The sequence below is a fragment of the Sycon ciliatum genome, chromosome 1 (genome assembly GCF_964019385.1).
Source record: "Sycon ciliatum chromosome 1, ocSycCili1.1, whole genome shotgun sequence".
Lineage (NCBI taxonomy): Eukaryota > Metazoa > Porifera > Calcarea > Leucosolenida > Sycettidae > Sycon > Sycon ciliatum.
Window position 1 is genome coordinate 25689094 of NC_088643.1, and position 14418 is coordinate 25703511.

A 14418-nucleotide genomic window follows, 5' to 3' on the forward strand; every position below is an offset into this window, starting at 1 on the left:
GTCTAATGAAGATGCGTGCTTGCGCTCCTTTTCTGCAGCTGCATGCGTATGAGGTTGTTGTTGACCCCGCTCGTTCCTCATTCTTCATTCCATTTGGCCTAAGCGGAGGCTAACCAAGCTTGCTGTGTGATGTCAACGCGAAAAGGCTGATAAGGACTTGAAACCTTATGAAGTTATGGCAGACACTTACATGTGCTTGAATTCTGCTCCATTTCTTTATCCACAGACGAAGTACCAAGCATGAATGAAACATACATGTACCAGAAAAAGTAACAAATTCTGCCAATTCTTCTCCCGCCAAGGGCTATATCGAACACTCTCTCAATCTACCCAGATACGACGAGACCCACAACCCGCTTCAACTCAAATGATGAACTACCCTCCTACTCCACTACGCTGATTTCCAAATCTCTAGCAATCATTCTCTCCGTAGAGTTTTGATGACGAATGACGGCGTCCGACATATCGCGGTAAGATAACAGCATAAACTGGTTCCTGGTGATCATGACATGAATAGAATGATTCTATTGAAATAGAGTACAGCTAACACGGTCTATTGGTGTTTGCATGTGCATACCCACTGCTGCTGCTGCCATTGAAGAAGCTACAGTACCAATGTACTGTACTCAGTAACTGGTCCAGGATGATTGTCCGGTCGATCGGACTTCCGATGTAGACAGTAGAGGCTCCGCCACTGCCGCTACACTGGCTGTTGTTTGGAGGAAGTAACAAAAATAGCAATCCGTCTTTGTCCAGATCGCTACAACGAGGCAGCAAGGCAACTACTTCGAAGTACATTGTACATGTATAAAAACAATTCAACTGGCAAATCATTGACAAGACCACAATGTGCCATTATGAGTGAACAATGAGGCGAATGTGATGATTTCAAAGACCTGTCGAGGAAAGCACCATGGCAGCTAATCATTAGGATCCGGATCTTGTTTATTTCAACTTCCATTTATTTCAGCACGCCACTACATACCTGAATACCCAAACAGTTGTAGCCAACACAAGGAAGAGGGATGGTGGGATAACAGCGGGAGGGGAAAGAATAGAAGAATTGTAGCCCATTTATGTACATGCATTCCAAATAGTCGGCACCCTAGGGACCGGCAGATTCTGCTCGAAAAGGTGGCAGATTCTGCTCGAAAAGCAGTGAAATTGGCAGAACCATACAAACCTTATGGCGGGCAATTCCTCGAATTCTGCTCCATTTCTTTATCCACATACCAAACATGCATGAAACTTACCAGAAAAAGTACCGAATTCTGCCAATTTTTCTGCCGGCATTATCCGCCGGTGCCTACGACACACAGAGCTTGCACATCTGCAGTTATAACGCGGCTGTTATGGTTGTACTAGTCTCTGTAGCGTGTAGTTGTACTGCGATTTTCCAAAAATGGTATACAATGTAGAGTAAAAACATACCAGTCATGATCAATACTGCATTGTACCATCTGTACAACGAGGAATTTTTAAACAACCGAGGACGAACCTCCAAGCATACACCCTCTTGATATCCGTGTCTCCTCATGCTAGCATTCATGGAGGCAACTAAGTTGCTTAGAACATATTTATTATCATTGACTGTCAGAGATATGAGGAAGTGCTCTCACTGCCTCCGACATCGGCAGTGAATCAAGCTTGACAGTCCCCGCCTCCCAGAGCACCCCGCCTTGCCAAGTCTGTGTCCGCAACTTCTGCTGCGGTCGTTACTTGCTCAATGGGGAGTGCGTGCGAATGAATGAATTCGCCGTCGTCGGTTAGTCTGCCTCGACCAGGCCATGCAGGGCTGATTAATTATTTTATCACTACTTATCGCACGTACTGCCGATCGTTCCCGTCCTGCTGCTGCTTCGCCCCTGTCAGGCGCAAGGGAATTACAATCAGCCTGCAACCCAGCAGTACCGCCTGTGCATGCATAGCAGTACTACGCCAGTAGCACTAGCTCTGCCTCAGCCCGTTTTGACTTTTTGAGAAACGTCTGCCATAACGCATACATGTACATGTACGTGGCGCATTCAATGAAATTTTGCCCTGAATGACGATCCTATAAATTTAATTATTATCCCATAGTCCATACTGCCGGGAAAACGACTACGACTGTGTGACTGTTAGTTGAAGACATGACTGTCAGCGGGCTGATACCGTGATACGATGGGCAGCTTATACTCTTGTCATTGAAACGGTAGGTGTTGACAGCCATCTGTTGGCAACTGCGCTCTCCCCGACTTGACAACTCGCTATCCGCTCGAAGTTTGCCGTCAGATGCAACATCTTGCATATGACTGTACAACACTCAACAGTTACTGCTCATTGTTGCTCCTCGCACAAACATGTACTGACAGCACTGGTATCCATCGGGCATCAGTCTCCGCTGAGGAGTGAGGCGGGGGAAAACATGCGTGGGATTCCGATGATCTCAAGAGAATACGCTGTCACTAGTCCTACTCTTAGTCTTACTCCAGGGAGCCCTACACTCCGGCTACACATACCGGTTTGTGTAGGGCTCCCTACTCTTTTCTTGCCAAGTTAGTTGGTGACTCAAGGCCAGGGAGTCGTCAAATACCGGTATTTGACGACTCCCTGCTCAAGGCTTGTAACATTCGCATGGTTCATACAATGTACTTGTACGTGTAGCACATTGAGTTAGTAGTTTCCCTTGCAACCCTCCGTTCCCGCTGGGTTTGCCTTTGCCTCCGCCGGCGGAGATGTACTGTCAGAAATATTGCCAAATATTCCACCCACATTACCTCTGGTTGACTTCCTTCATCATGCTGGATTCATCATGCTGGATTAACTGTTACACTGTACATGTACATTGTACTTAGAAAGAGGAGTCCTGTAGAAGCGTGGACACACCGCGTGCCCAACAATTAACAGGCAACAGGAGGTCATACAATAATAATAGGAGCTGGCATGAAGTCATGATGCAGTGTACATGACTGTATACTTTGTATTGCCAAATGTTGGCAATACATTACATGTACATGTACACTGCATCACCAATTCACCTAGTGTCGGTAATGTACATGTACATGTACAATAAATTAATGCGTAACAAAGTAACACTAACACTCGAAGTAAGTTAATACAGTGTACTTAGTTTGTTGAAGAGTAAAGGCTTGTTCTCACGGGCTGTCATACATGTACATGTACATGTACAATGTATGCTAGTACTAGTGTATACCTGGACTAATAACCTCCCTCTGCAAATACTACACCCTCTCCCCTCTGTTACTACTGGAACTATTGTAGTTTTAGTTCTAACTACAATGCACTACGTGGGCAACAGTTACATGTACTTCTAAACACCCACACACACACACACACACACACACGCGCGCGCGCACGCACACCACACACACACACACACACACACACACACACGCACACACACACACACACACACACACACGCAAAATACATGTACAATGTACAATGTACATGTACATGTAAATATACAAAACTGAACGGGCTCTACACATCCGGACAGGAGCAAACAGGAATCCACCTGGCTGCTGTAGCATTCTAAAATGGTATTCATTACAAGTACAAGTATACAAGTATAGTCATGTAGATTAATGCGTTCATCAGATATATTAAATACAGATTCTGAGATTCGGTAGTAGGCCGAAGCCAATGCAATTCATAATCATAGCCAAGAGGAGATTAGAATCACGCGTTTATAGCCGATTGTCTCATCTCAAAATGTACTCACCTCGGAGGCTCCCACCGCTTTATTGGAGCTGCATCTGCGCCTTGATCATTGATCCCAGAGGGGTGGTGGTTTTCCTGCGGATGCGAAAACTCAGTCTAAAAAGCCAATCCATCGTATACTGGTACTGCCAGTACTGGTAATGCAGGTAAGGGCATACATGTAGAAGGTACATGTACATGTACATGATTGTCATCATGGCAATACCAGGTACATCTACATCTACATGTACCTGTATTCATTAATTTTATTCTATTATCATGTTGGCAATTGGGGGGGGGGGCAACAATTTCCCCAACATTGTGCAATGATAGGGAAGGCCTCTTTTACGGGCAAAGCAAAGCACAATCATCACCATGTATCAGTACAGTGAGTAGTTAAACCCAACACGAATGAAAAATGTGAAATGGAATAAAAACAATATTTGTAAAAAAAATAAATAAATAAAAATTAAAATTCAATATCGAACACGAATAAAATAAAATAAACAATATGTAAAAAATAAACAATATTGTGCAAGATATCACTATAATTAATTTTTATGATTGTAGCTGAACGACGGTCGAGAGCTACATGTACATGTAGAGTACTAGCGCTGCATGTACATGTACATGTACATGACAATAATTATTTGAAATTGTTGTGTACCCATGATTGTGCACACTGAACAAGGTGATGCAGCCTCCGTAGCAACTTTACAAAAGAATACACTCACGAAAATGCCGTCACGCACCCACTACTGCAATGACATACATGTACATGACTGTACATTGCAGTAGTACAAATACACATTGTGGTATGGCCAAACGTTGAACCATTATAGTGACACCACATGCGGGAAGTGGGAAGATCATGTTGAAGAACTCTCAGACCTAGACCAAACTGCTGAACAGCGGTACTACTGCACATCCATCAGTTACAGACTACGGACAACACAGTCATGTACCAGTAGATCTACACCACAGCCACAGGGAGTGGAGGGAAAGAATTTCACCGTGCAGCACAAGGGAGTGTGAGATTGTGCGAAACCGCCACGACCACGCCATGGCATGAGGAGCTAGCTGCACCTTTGTTTACCCGCCGCGACAGACCTTTCTGCAGTATCGAATCGACTCCCACGTTTCGCATCACACAACTTCACTACTTGACTACAAAGCGTCAAAGGACTTGACTTCAGTTAGCAAGGCATGAAGATCACCATGATCACCTATCACAAAGTCATGTTGATGACACAGATGCATCACCTGTCCCGGACGTACATGTAGCTTGCTAGCTGTCGACTGCGATGCCTCCGATCCGTCGACGCTGTCGCCAGCTGCACTTGACAGCTCAAAATACTGTTACTTCGAAGTCCAACCTCTTTCCCCTGGCGTCCGCACTCCACAAGGCCAGGGCGCAAGGCACACAGTCGCACCGAGTTCCGTCTAAATGACTGTAATCCATTTTGACTACCGTTGCGACTGATGTGTCGAACACATGTCATGTCGACCTGTACTGTAGGCTGTAGATCGTCATGTAGCTGTGGCATTGACTTTGTGTGCTCCGCAGCTAGCTGGCCGCAGGGGATGTTCGTGTAAAAAAGCTGTAAAAACTGTAATCCAGGCGCTGATGACAGGTGACTCCGGGATTTACGATTCATATGCAGGGTAGATCTACAGCGATCGTGCAACAACCAGAGCCTGAGGAACTCGTTGTTGTCAGTGTTGACTGTTGACAGTCGTACGTGTAGACGTCTACGGCCAGAACACGGACGGACTGTGTCAGTGTGTGAGTCCGTGTTGATCGACTAGCAGCACTGCAGCTCTGATTGATTGATTGACTGAGTCTGTGCATGCCTGTGCATGGTGGCTCAGACCAGCTGCAGCCAGGGACTATGTACTGGTTGAGAGCCCGAGCAAGAGCCGGGATCCCGCCACATAAATTTTTCAACGTTCTTCAAGGGCTCATCGGTGCGCATATCGGGTTGTCGTATAAAAGAGCTGGTGAATAGTTGGCTCTAAATTTTATTGTGGTAAAGCAAGAACTAAATTGCTTGTGCCGCCGCTTAGCGCTTGTCCTTGGAATTTATCTGTGCCTTTGCTTCGACGTGCGAATCTAGTGGAACGCCAGCCCGTGTGCCGCTGGCCAAGTCGCGTTGGTGATCCTATCCACACCCTGATAGATCTACGCCGTAACGCGGAGTGTAACTGGTGTGGGTGCCTTATTAGATGTGCCTCGTTTCTGAACTACTCAGTTGAGCGCAAGTGTAGGCTTGTGACCTCTCTTGTACTACAACCAGTGCAGTAGAGACTCACTGGACAGGGGCCAGCAGATCTACGTACAAGTAGTGCCCAGTCATCTTTTTCTTGGCTTTATTGCCGATGACCAGCCCTCGCCGTAGTACTAGTAGTAGCGGTTGTGCTGAAGCCGGAGGAAGTACTGCATAGCCTGCGTTACGGCAGCGTCAACGAGGAAGGAAGAAACGTTTCTCCTGCTCGACGTTCCCCTGCGCTGCTGCTGGTCTGCTGATTGGTGTGGCACTGGCTGGTTGTTTGTTGGTGCGTGCGTTCGGCGTCTCGCTGTGCTCTAGTCTAGCCCGCTGCTCGCTTGCTTCCTCAGCTTGTGTCCGTGTGTGCCAGAAGATCAGCATTGGTGTGTCTCCAAGATGGCATTCTCAGGAATAACGGTAAGTCGATGTTGTGTTTTGGCACTGTGTACTGACTGTCTGTGTAGTGCCTGTGATACCGTCATGCGCGTAGATGTGGGTTTCTGGGCCATGGTGACTGTCACTGTTACAGTGTTAGCCTATGTGGGTAGATCTACCTGACGGTTTGGGGCTTTGTGCTGAGCTCCGTTGCCTTGAGTTTGACGATACGGTGTGAGTGGTGCTCGGATAACCCCTACTTGGCCCTAGACGAGCAAAGCGGTGCGTTTGGTGTGTGTCCGTCGAGCGTGTTTCGCTCACCGCATGTCGAATCGTCCAGATGAGTACGCGTATGTTTGTGTTACACCCGCGCAGTGTGGAGGCTTTCATGATAGAGCTCGCGGCGCTAGAACGAATGGCACTGGATCTGATCCGTGATCGGTAGCTGTTGTACTTGTACTTGTAGTGAGTTTGTGCGAGGGCTAGGGCCATGGCCAGTGGGGGCTATTTGGATGAACACTGCAGTGGAACCGTCAACAAACTCTTGGTAACGAGTGTCAGTGTTGAACTTTGCCCCTTCTGCTGCTGTGTCTCTGGCAAGGAACTGGTGTGCATGTGGTGAATTGAAGACATCGACAGCGCGGTGTTCAGTTGCTGGGGTAGTGATAGATAGATACATATGTGCAGTACAAGCGTAGATCTACCCTGTGTGGCGAGGTCCCGTGACTGCATTCACCTCTGCTTCTGCCTAGACCGTCTGGTTTGCCTTGGTGTGGTCCTGGTCACGCTGACCTGCGTGTGTGCCTGCTTCCAAATAGGGGGATCCAGCGCAAGTAATAAATAATTGCACCCTCTTGTGAAAGCCGTACTGCCTTGTCCTGCTTCTGTTGTGCAATGATGGGGCACCAGTGGCAGTGAAAGACTCGATGGCTATGCTGTGTCAGTGAGTGTTATTGAAAAGTGTCACTGTGTGTCTGTGATCAGACAGAGGGTGAGAAGTGACAGAGAGAGAGAGAGAGAGAGAGAGAGAGAGAGAGAAAGCATTGCGTGCCTTCTGCGCTGCCAAGTGGTTTTGATGCGTAAACAGGCCAACTCCCTTGTAGAGATAGCGTGTTCATGCCCTGGATTGTTATTGTAGTCTACTAACTGGGAAATGGCAGGGCTGCTAGAGTTGAATACATCCTCTTCAGATTACACTATTCTGGCCCAAGTGGACAGAACTGACATGGGCCATTCATACACTACGTAGGTCGACATGAGCTGTGATCAGAGGAGAGAAGTATGATGCAGGCTTCTTTTCAAATCAGCTATGGGGAGACAGCTTCTCTAAAAAAACCAAGCCTAACTGTGTGCCTATAACCCTATTGCAGTATTGGCAATACTAGAGTATTGGGGCAAAGAGTAGAACCAGTGCTGGCAGTGCTGTACACTATACTAGTCACTAGAATACAGGCGTTTCCTGTGAAACTTGTGAATGGAGTGGCAAGTGTGACACTTCTAATCAGCTCACTGAAAATGAAGCTCAGCTCAGGGCCAGCGCTAGAAGCAGTAGCATTGCTGTTAGCATGGGCATGGCACGGTACTGTGCAGACTGCAGAGGGTGTAACAATTTTTTTGCATGGGCCAGTGAGAAAGAGGTGTGCACATGTACATGTATGTACGCCTGTCAATGTAGCACGCCACTACTGCAGTACTGGCACTGACCAGTGACCACCTCCTGCTCTGTACCCCTTATCCAGGACTCAGGCCTGAGCACTACACTCAGTCTACAGTGCAGTACCATACTCCAAAGTATGTTTAGGAGTGTTAGCCTTATCCAGATTGCTCTTATTCTCACACCTTGTGCAAAGAACACGATATGCCTCATTGGCATTGGTGGCCCAGTGGCAGTTGTGGTGCTGCTGCTGGTGCTTGCGCCACTCCTGTGAGTGTGACACTTCTCAGAGTATGCCAATCTGCATTGTGCTGTTGTTGCCATTGTTGCTTTGCTTCTGGTGCTGGTATTGTTGCTGTTGTTCAAACAGCAGCAGTAAAAAGGAATGGGATAAAGGATGGCCGCTTTGAATCCTGGTCTTTGAATGGAGCACCAATATTGACCGAGCCACTTTGTGGCTCTGTATTGTCCAATGGCAACAGGGCTTTGATGGGCAGTTCAGCATTATTTCACCGACAACTCTAGTCTTGTTCAGTGTGATGCACTTGTGCCAGCGTACAGAAACTGCTGCATGTGGTAGACTTATACCTGTCTAGTTTGAATTGCACCTCAGCTGTTGTGTAACTGCTTGGCTTGTTTGTGCTAAAACGAACAACAGGTTTACCTATCTCAGTTCCTGGTGTTCTGGCCAAGTGCAGTCCCACGCTACTGCTAGTTCACATTTACTGCTTGGTCTATTAGCATGTGGACACTTCTTGTTGCCCTACTTGAAGTACAAACACTGTTGTTGTCCTGTACAGTGTGATACGTATGTGTATGGTGAAATATCCCGCTGCATACAGTACTACTAGCCAGCTTTCTTTGAGATACTAGCGTTGAATAGTGCACATCAAACTGTGTACATCTCAGTGACAAATGGTGACTTCCTCTGCAGCCAGACCGCAATGCTGTCACTCCGTGGAAGTGTTTCATTAGTAATTCCCTGCAAGCTCAGCGTGCAGTCAGAACAGATGCGAAATATTCAACTGGTATCTCACTGACACCTTTGTTTCAGCATAGCACCCCCCCCCCCCACCCCTCCCCATACATACTAGCACACAAACACACACACACACACACACACACACACACACACACACACACACACACACACACACACACACACACACATCCCTCTATCTTGCCTCTCTTCGGTCCTTGCACAGTCATAGTCACATACTGTAGCAGTAGTGTCTGTACTTGCCTATGTGCTGTCTCAAACATAATGGTGCAGTAGCTAGCTCGTACTACAATGTAATGTAATGCATTTGCATGGGTTTTGTGGCAAGTGGCAAGGTATGTTGGTTGTTGGTATTACCATGGTATAAAAGTACAACTAGAAATCCAGCTGACAGACCAGTGAGGCATTTGGGTATAGTTTTCCCAATTGCCCCCCCCCCCTCTCTTTCTGTCTCGCTATCTATCTCCATCTCTCTCTCTCTCTCTCTCTCTCTCTCTCTCTCTCTCTCTCTCTCTCTCTCTCTCTCTCTCTCTCTCTCTCTCTCTCTCTCTCTCTCTCTCTCTCTCTCTCTCTCTCTCTCTCCCTCCCTCTCTGGCAAGATACTAGATAGCCAGGTAATTTGTTTGGCGGGACTGCAAACCCTCCCCAACGTGTCCATTTGTCAACCTAAGTATCATTCCTGGGGTTGGACAATCAATCCCAGCGGTGTTAATCATAAGGCAGTGCGCTGAGCAAGGGCATCTAAACTTACCAGGAATCTTGGCAATCTTCGCCTTGAGGCTGCAAGTTGATAACAATTGAATGACTGAGCAATAAGCTACAGCCTAGTACAGGGTGACCCAGTGGTCACTATGTGTCACCAGCACTCTGCATTGTATCCATCTAAAAACTGTCTGGGTGTGTATTAGTTTGCTGCTGTTTGGGGGAACTGAACAATCCCATCAAACGTGTATCATCTGAGGGCTTCAATTCCGGATATTGATATTGACAGATGTAGCAGTAGTTAGTTTCTCCAGATCAGGCTCAGCTGCTGTATCTTGTGCTAGTGCCAGCATGCATGAATCTGGGTATGTATCACCGAATGTTGCCTGAATGTTGCCTCCGTGTGTGCCTGCATAGCAGGCTGAATCTGTGATATGGAAGTAGGAATAGAGTACTAGTATCTATGGCCTGGACCTGGACCTGGGTTACTATGTTACAGTATGTAGGTAGGTGTACATGCTGCTACATTGGCCCCATTGATAATGCTATCCCCAAAGTGCCTGTATGCAAATCTCTGGTGGAAAGTGTTGTCACTTCAGAATGACAACCTGTGTGCTAAGACTGGGCAGACTGTTCTTCCATTTGTGGTGGCTCCTTGCTCCAGCACGTTCTAAGTTCTGTTGCCCTAATTAATGGCTTTCCTGGACTCCAATTGTGCTCCTGTTTGGTCTATAGCACCTGTCTTGTACTGCCGTGAAGTGGCAACTGGCTGGCGGGCTATTTTGGCTAGTTCAGTGTGAGCTCCTTTGACTTGTACGGGGAGCTCTGTACCTTTCATGGTATCAGTGCCAGGAGCAGAGCCCATGGCTTTGTTGCCACTGTACTTGCTTGCCTCAGGGAGGTGGATTCAGCTGCACAAGAATGGTGCTAATCATACTACTCACATGGGGTTGTTCTGTTAGAACCTTCTTCCTTCTAATAGTATTCTGTTGAGTGGCAGCAGAGAGGGGGAGACTTGGTTTGAGTGACCACCATGAAAGCATAGTTGTGGCCTTGCACCTACTTGGTCCACTGTCAGACTTCTTCACTTGAATGCCCAGAAGCTCTCCAGTTTTACAGTTTTACCATTAGCAATCAGACTTCAATGTGATTTGCTGGTCAAATTTAGTACTCACTTGGCGGTGCTTTTACTTTTAGACACAAAGCTCAGACACGGTCCAATCCGTCAGTGAGAATTCTCCTGGGCTCAGCTTGCTTGTCTTTATATTACTAGCCTTGGAAAAGCTTTGGCCAGTCAAGCAACTTGCACAGGTAGACTGAGAAGAAGGTTGCCAGTCTTGTAAGCGTAACTAGTTATTGCTGCTGAGCTGTACACCATGGCACCGGGTGTGCAAACCGGTTCACACCGCCATGCCATGCTACTGGAGAGCAGCATGCCTAGTTGCAGTTCATTTGGGCTGCTTTTGGAATGGCAGAAGTCGGGCATGCAATTGGGGGTAAGTTTTGGTGTATGCTCCACACCATCTTCTCCGGTCTAAGAATCCGTGTGTAGGCGATGACCTTACTCTCCAGGGCCTCATGGCCATCCATAATTCACCTTTCGCGAGAGTTGTCTTGGTATCTATGATACACTGTACGCGTACAGTTTTGATTGAATCTTTTTCTTTCTGCTCTATATGCTTCCTTGTGACTTGTTGTCTTCAGTTGGCTGAAGCGGTATACAACAATGCGGCCGAGGCAAAAGACGAGCTGTCGTTTCGCAAAGGTGACATTGTGACGGTCATCGAAAAGAACTACGGTGCGGACGGCTGGTGGCTATGTCAGATCAACAACCGGCAAGGCATCGTGCCGTATAATTATGTGCGGGAGCTGACCGAGGAAGAGATCATAGGCATGCTACCAGCACCACCAGCAGAGCAAACAACCAGGTCCCATTACCAGACCCCATCGGATCGTAATTTTCAAGTTGAGTACAATCGCTTCAAGACCGCATTGTCACAGGGTGTCGATCCGCCCGTGCCAGCACCGCAAGAAGAAATGGTGCAGCCCCAGCCGCAGCTGAACGATCCTGGTGCAATGGATAATCTATATGTTGCGCCAACATCCAACCGTCTACTTGGTGATGGCGGCCTTCATCCTGACCCCAGCTCCTGTGCGACCACTCATTCATCCAGTATCAAGTACATAGCAGTGGGAGATGAGGAGGTTGGCCCCAGTATGACGTTAGTCGCCGGCCAGAAGCTTCTCCAGCGTGTCAACACTGTCCTGGATTCAAGCACTGCGCAGTGTTCAAGAGCTATTGGCCCAGACATCTCTCAGCTGGAAGGTGAGCAGCTTCTTCGGGCGTCCCGGTCGGCTGTCGACGCAGGCCGCGAGGCTCACACACTGCTGAAGGACTTGATTACACTGTCGTGTGGTGTTCTCCGCGTGGCTCGCCAGCTGCAGAAAGCCGGCCACGCACCGCATCTCGTGCAACAACTCGTGCGCCCCATCGTACCTATCAAGGATTCTCACGTTGAGCTTGCAGCAGCAGTTGCCGAGCTGGACAAGTGCCCGGATGTCCTGACTGCACGCCAACTGCTTGCCAAAGTCCAGTCGCTGCTGACTTCTGTACGGGTACACGTCGATGAGCTGAGAGGATATGTCCTGTCCAACGCCGTGCTGCTGTTCCTGCCGGCACAGACGGTAGACAATCCCGACTATGAGGAGCTACCCGACCCACAGACTGCGCGTACACCACAGCACTCTCCTCATCCGTTGAAGTCACGTGACTCACCAGATGGCAGTGCCAACACTCACCATCATCACCACCATTCCAACAGTGATCTGCTCGAGAGGCAAGAGCACTCGCCAAGTCTGATGCATCACCCACCACAGGACAATCGACATGCGTCAGATCTGGTGGGCCATGACACGATAATTGCGCCAAGCCACAAGCGGAGTGGAAGCAGGGAAAGTGTTGACTCTGACAACAGCCGGGCATCTCGCCACAGCTCCAGCTCCAGTAACGATGTTGTTCCAACACTGCGCCGGAAGGCGGACGATGATCGGCCAGTGGCACACGTATTAGCGGGAATGCAGGTAGCTGTTGGTGACCTGAGTGATGGTGAGTTATCTCTACTGGCCTACTACGCCGAGCGCATGGAAACCCTAATACCGAGTGTGACCAACGCTGTAGAAGCTTTCTGCCGGGCGATCGGCGAGAAACAAGTGCCCAAGCAGTTTGTGTGGCATAGCAAAATGGTCGTTGTGGGCGCCTACAAGATGGTGTATGTGGCGGACACTGTCTTCCAGAAGCTGTCACACTCCGAGCTGCGCAATCACATCGTAGCCTGCAGCAATCGCTTGGTCGATAGCATCAAGAACATTGTGGAGTACACAAAGGTGGCGGCACAGCAGTACCCATCCATCGGTGCCATGCGAGACATGGTCGAGTCCGTCGCTCACCTACCACCACTAGCTCTAGACCTGGCTGAGTCCATCAAGGAAGCTGCCAGTCTTCGATGATATAACGTTACGCGGCCCACACTACGCACTGTGCTGCTGGTGATGGTGGACAGGGAAATCGTCTGCCACTCGTCTGCACAATGACGTCATAGTCCCAACGCACCGTCATCATGCTGCTGTGATATGTACAAGTACCAAGTGCTACCATTGCACCGTTGAAACATAAATCATGCTCGTCCGTCTTCCACGACTGAACTATATCCTTACTTGAGTTGGCAGGCAGTGCCAGCCTTGATACAAACAGTTTACATTATGGCCTCCGGATCCGTTCAATTTTAGCTGGCAATTCACTCACCGCGATAACATACATACACTTTATAACAAGCACACACATGCGACAACTCTCAGCATGGAAACAAAACCAATGACACACTATTATGGCCCTCAAATTGAGACTCAGTTTCTGGCAGATGTATGCTCTGGCTCTTGTTTTGACCTAAATCAATCTTTATTAATTAAACTGACCCAACCCTAGTCCGAGTCGCTTTAAGACGGTCATGGTGATCTCACTGTCTATGTTCCACTCAAAGTCATCAGGTCGTCTGTCACGATTGCAAAACCCCAAACTAAAGTCGAATGTTGCTGCTGCTGCTGCTGTTGTTGCTGTACTGTGCTGCTTGGTTGTTGCAAGCGCATGTTGACTGACTTCTGTGAAGTCTGCTCTCACCTATGGTCTATGACTCAGTATGAGCGCCAAAGTCACGCGGCTGCCGAATCATCGAGTCGATGCCCAGGCTGAACCAATATTATGGGGCTGCGCTCGCAGTAGTTCTAAGCTCTTAGCTGTGAACAGACTCACAGTCCCATGATATCATCCCATCATAGAGACAGAGACCTTGGCAGGTTGTGTGCCGGTCTGTTGAAAGGTCATGATCCTGGCCCTGGGAACCATGATCATTGTGAGTAACTCGGAGTGGGTCACGGCTGTGCCATGTTGTGTGTGTGTGTGTGTGTGTGTGTGTGTGTGTGTGTGTGTGTGTGTGTGTTGTGTGTGTATGTGGGGGAGCGGCCTGCCGTACCACTGAGTGTGCAAGGCATGTGTATAATCACGATGATTGTGAAGACACAGTGGTCCCAATCACGGCGAGGAGAGGCAGCAATGCCGGCATGTACAGTGCGTTTCAAAAAGATAGACGCGTGATTTCAAAAAACCGTTAGGCTAGCACCTATCACATAAAATCTGTGATCACTTTGTGCACTAAAATTTCGAA

At 48.2% G+C, this 14418-nt stretch overlaps 1 protein-coding gene across 3 annotated transcripts; it reads left to right on the forward strand.

The window, feature by feature from the left end:
• The first annotated feature begins 3676 nt into the window (after positions 1-3676).
• On the forward strand, positions 3677-14128 carry LOC135820127 (breast cancer anti-estrogen resistance protein 1-like). Of its 3 annotated transcripts, none has more exons than XM_065333451.1 (2): positions 3677-3869; positions 11405-14128. In XM_065333451.1, the coding sequence occupies exons 1-2, from the start codon at positions 3864-3866 to the stop codon at positions 13205-13207; spliced, it is 1809 nt and encodes a 602-aa protein (XP_065189523.1). In that variant the 5' UTR covers positions 3677-3863; the 3' UTR covers positions 13208-14128. The 3 variants fall into 3 exon arrangements, with proteins under 3 accessions (XP_065189523.1, XP_065189517.1, XP_065189510.1); XM_065333445.1 differs by lacking the exon at positions 3677-3869 and adding an exon at positions 5689-6386; XM_065333438.1 differs by lacking the exon at positions 3677-3869 and adding an exon at positions 9594-11196.
• The last annotated feature ends 290 nt before the right edge of the window (positions 14129-14418 follow it).

Bases quoted from the DNA above. Each gene is read 5' to 3' on its own strand.
- LOC135820127 (XM_065333438.1), top strand. From the start codon at position 11,077: ATGGCACCGGGTGTGCAAACCGGTTCACACCGCCATGCCATGCTACTG. The intron at 11,197-11,404 runs GTAAGTTTTGGT...TGTTGTCTTCAG, and splicing joins AGTCGGGCATGCAATTGGGG to TTGGCTGAAGCGGTATACAA.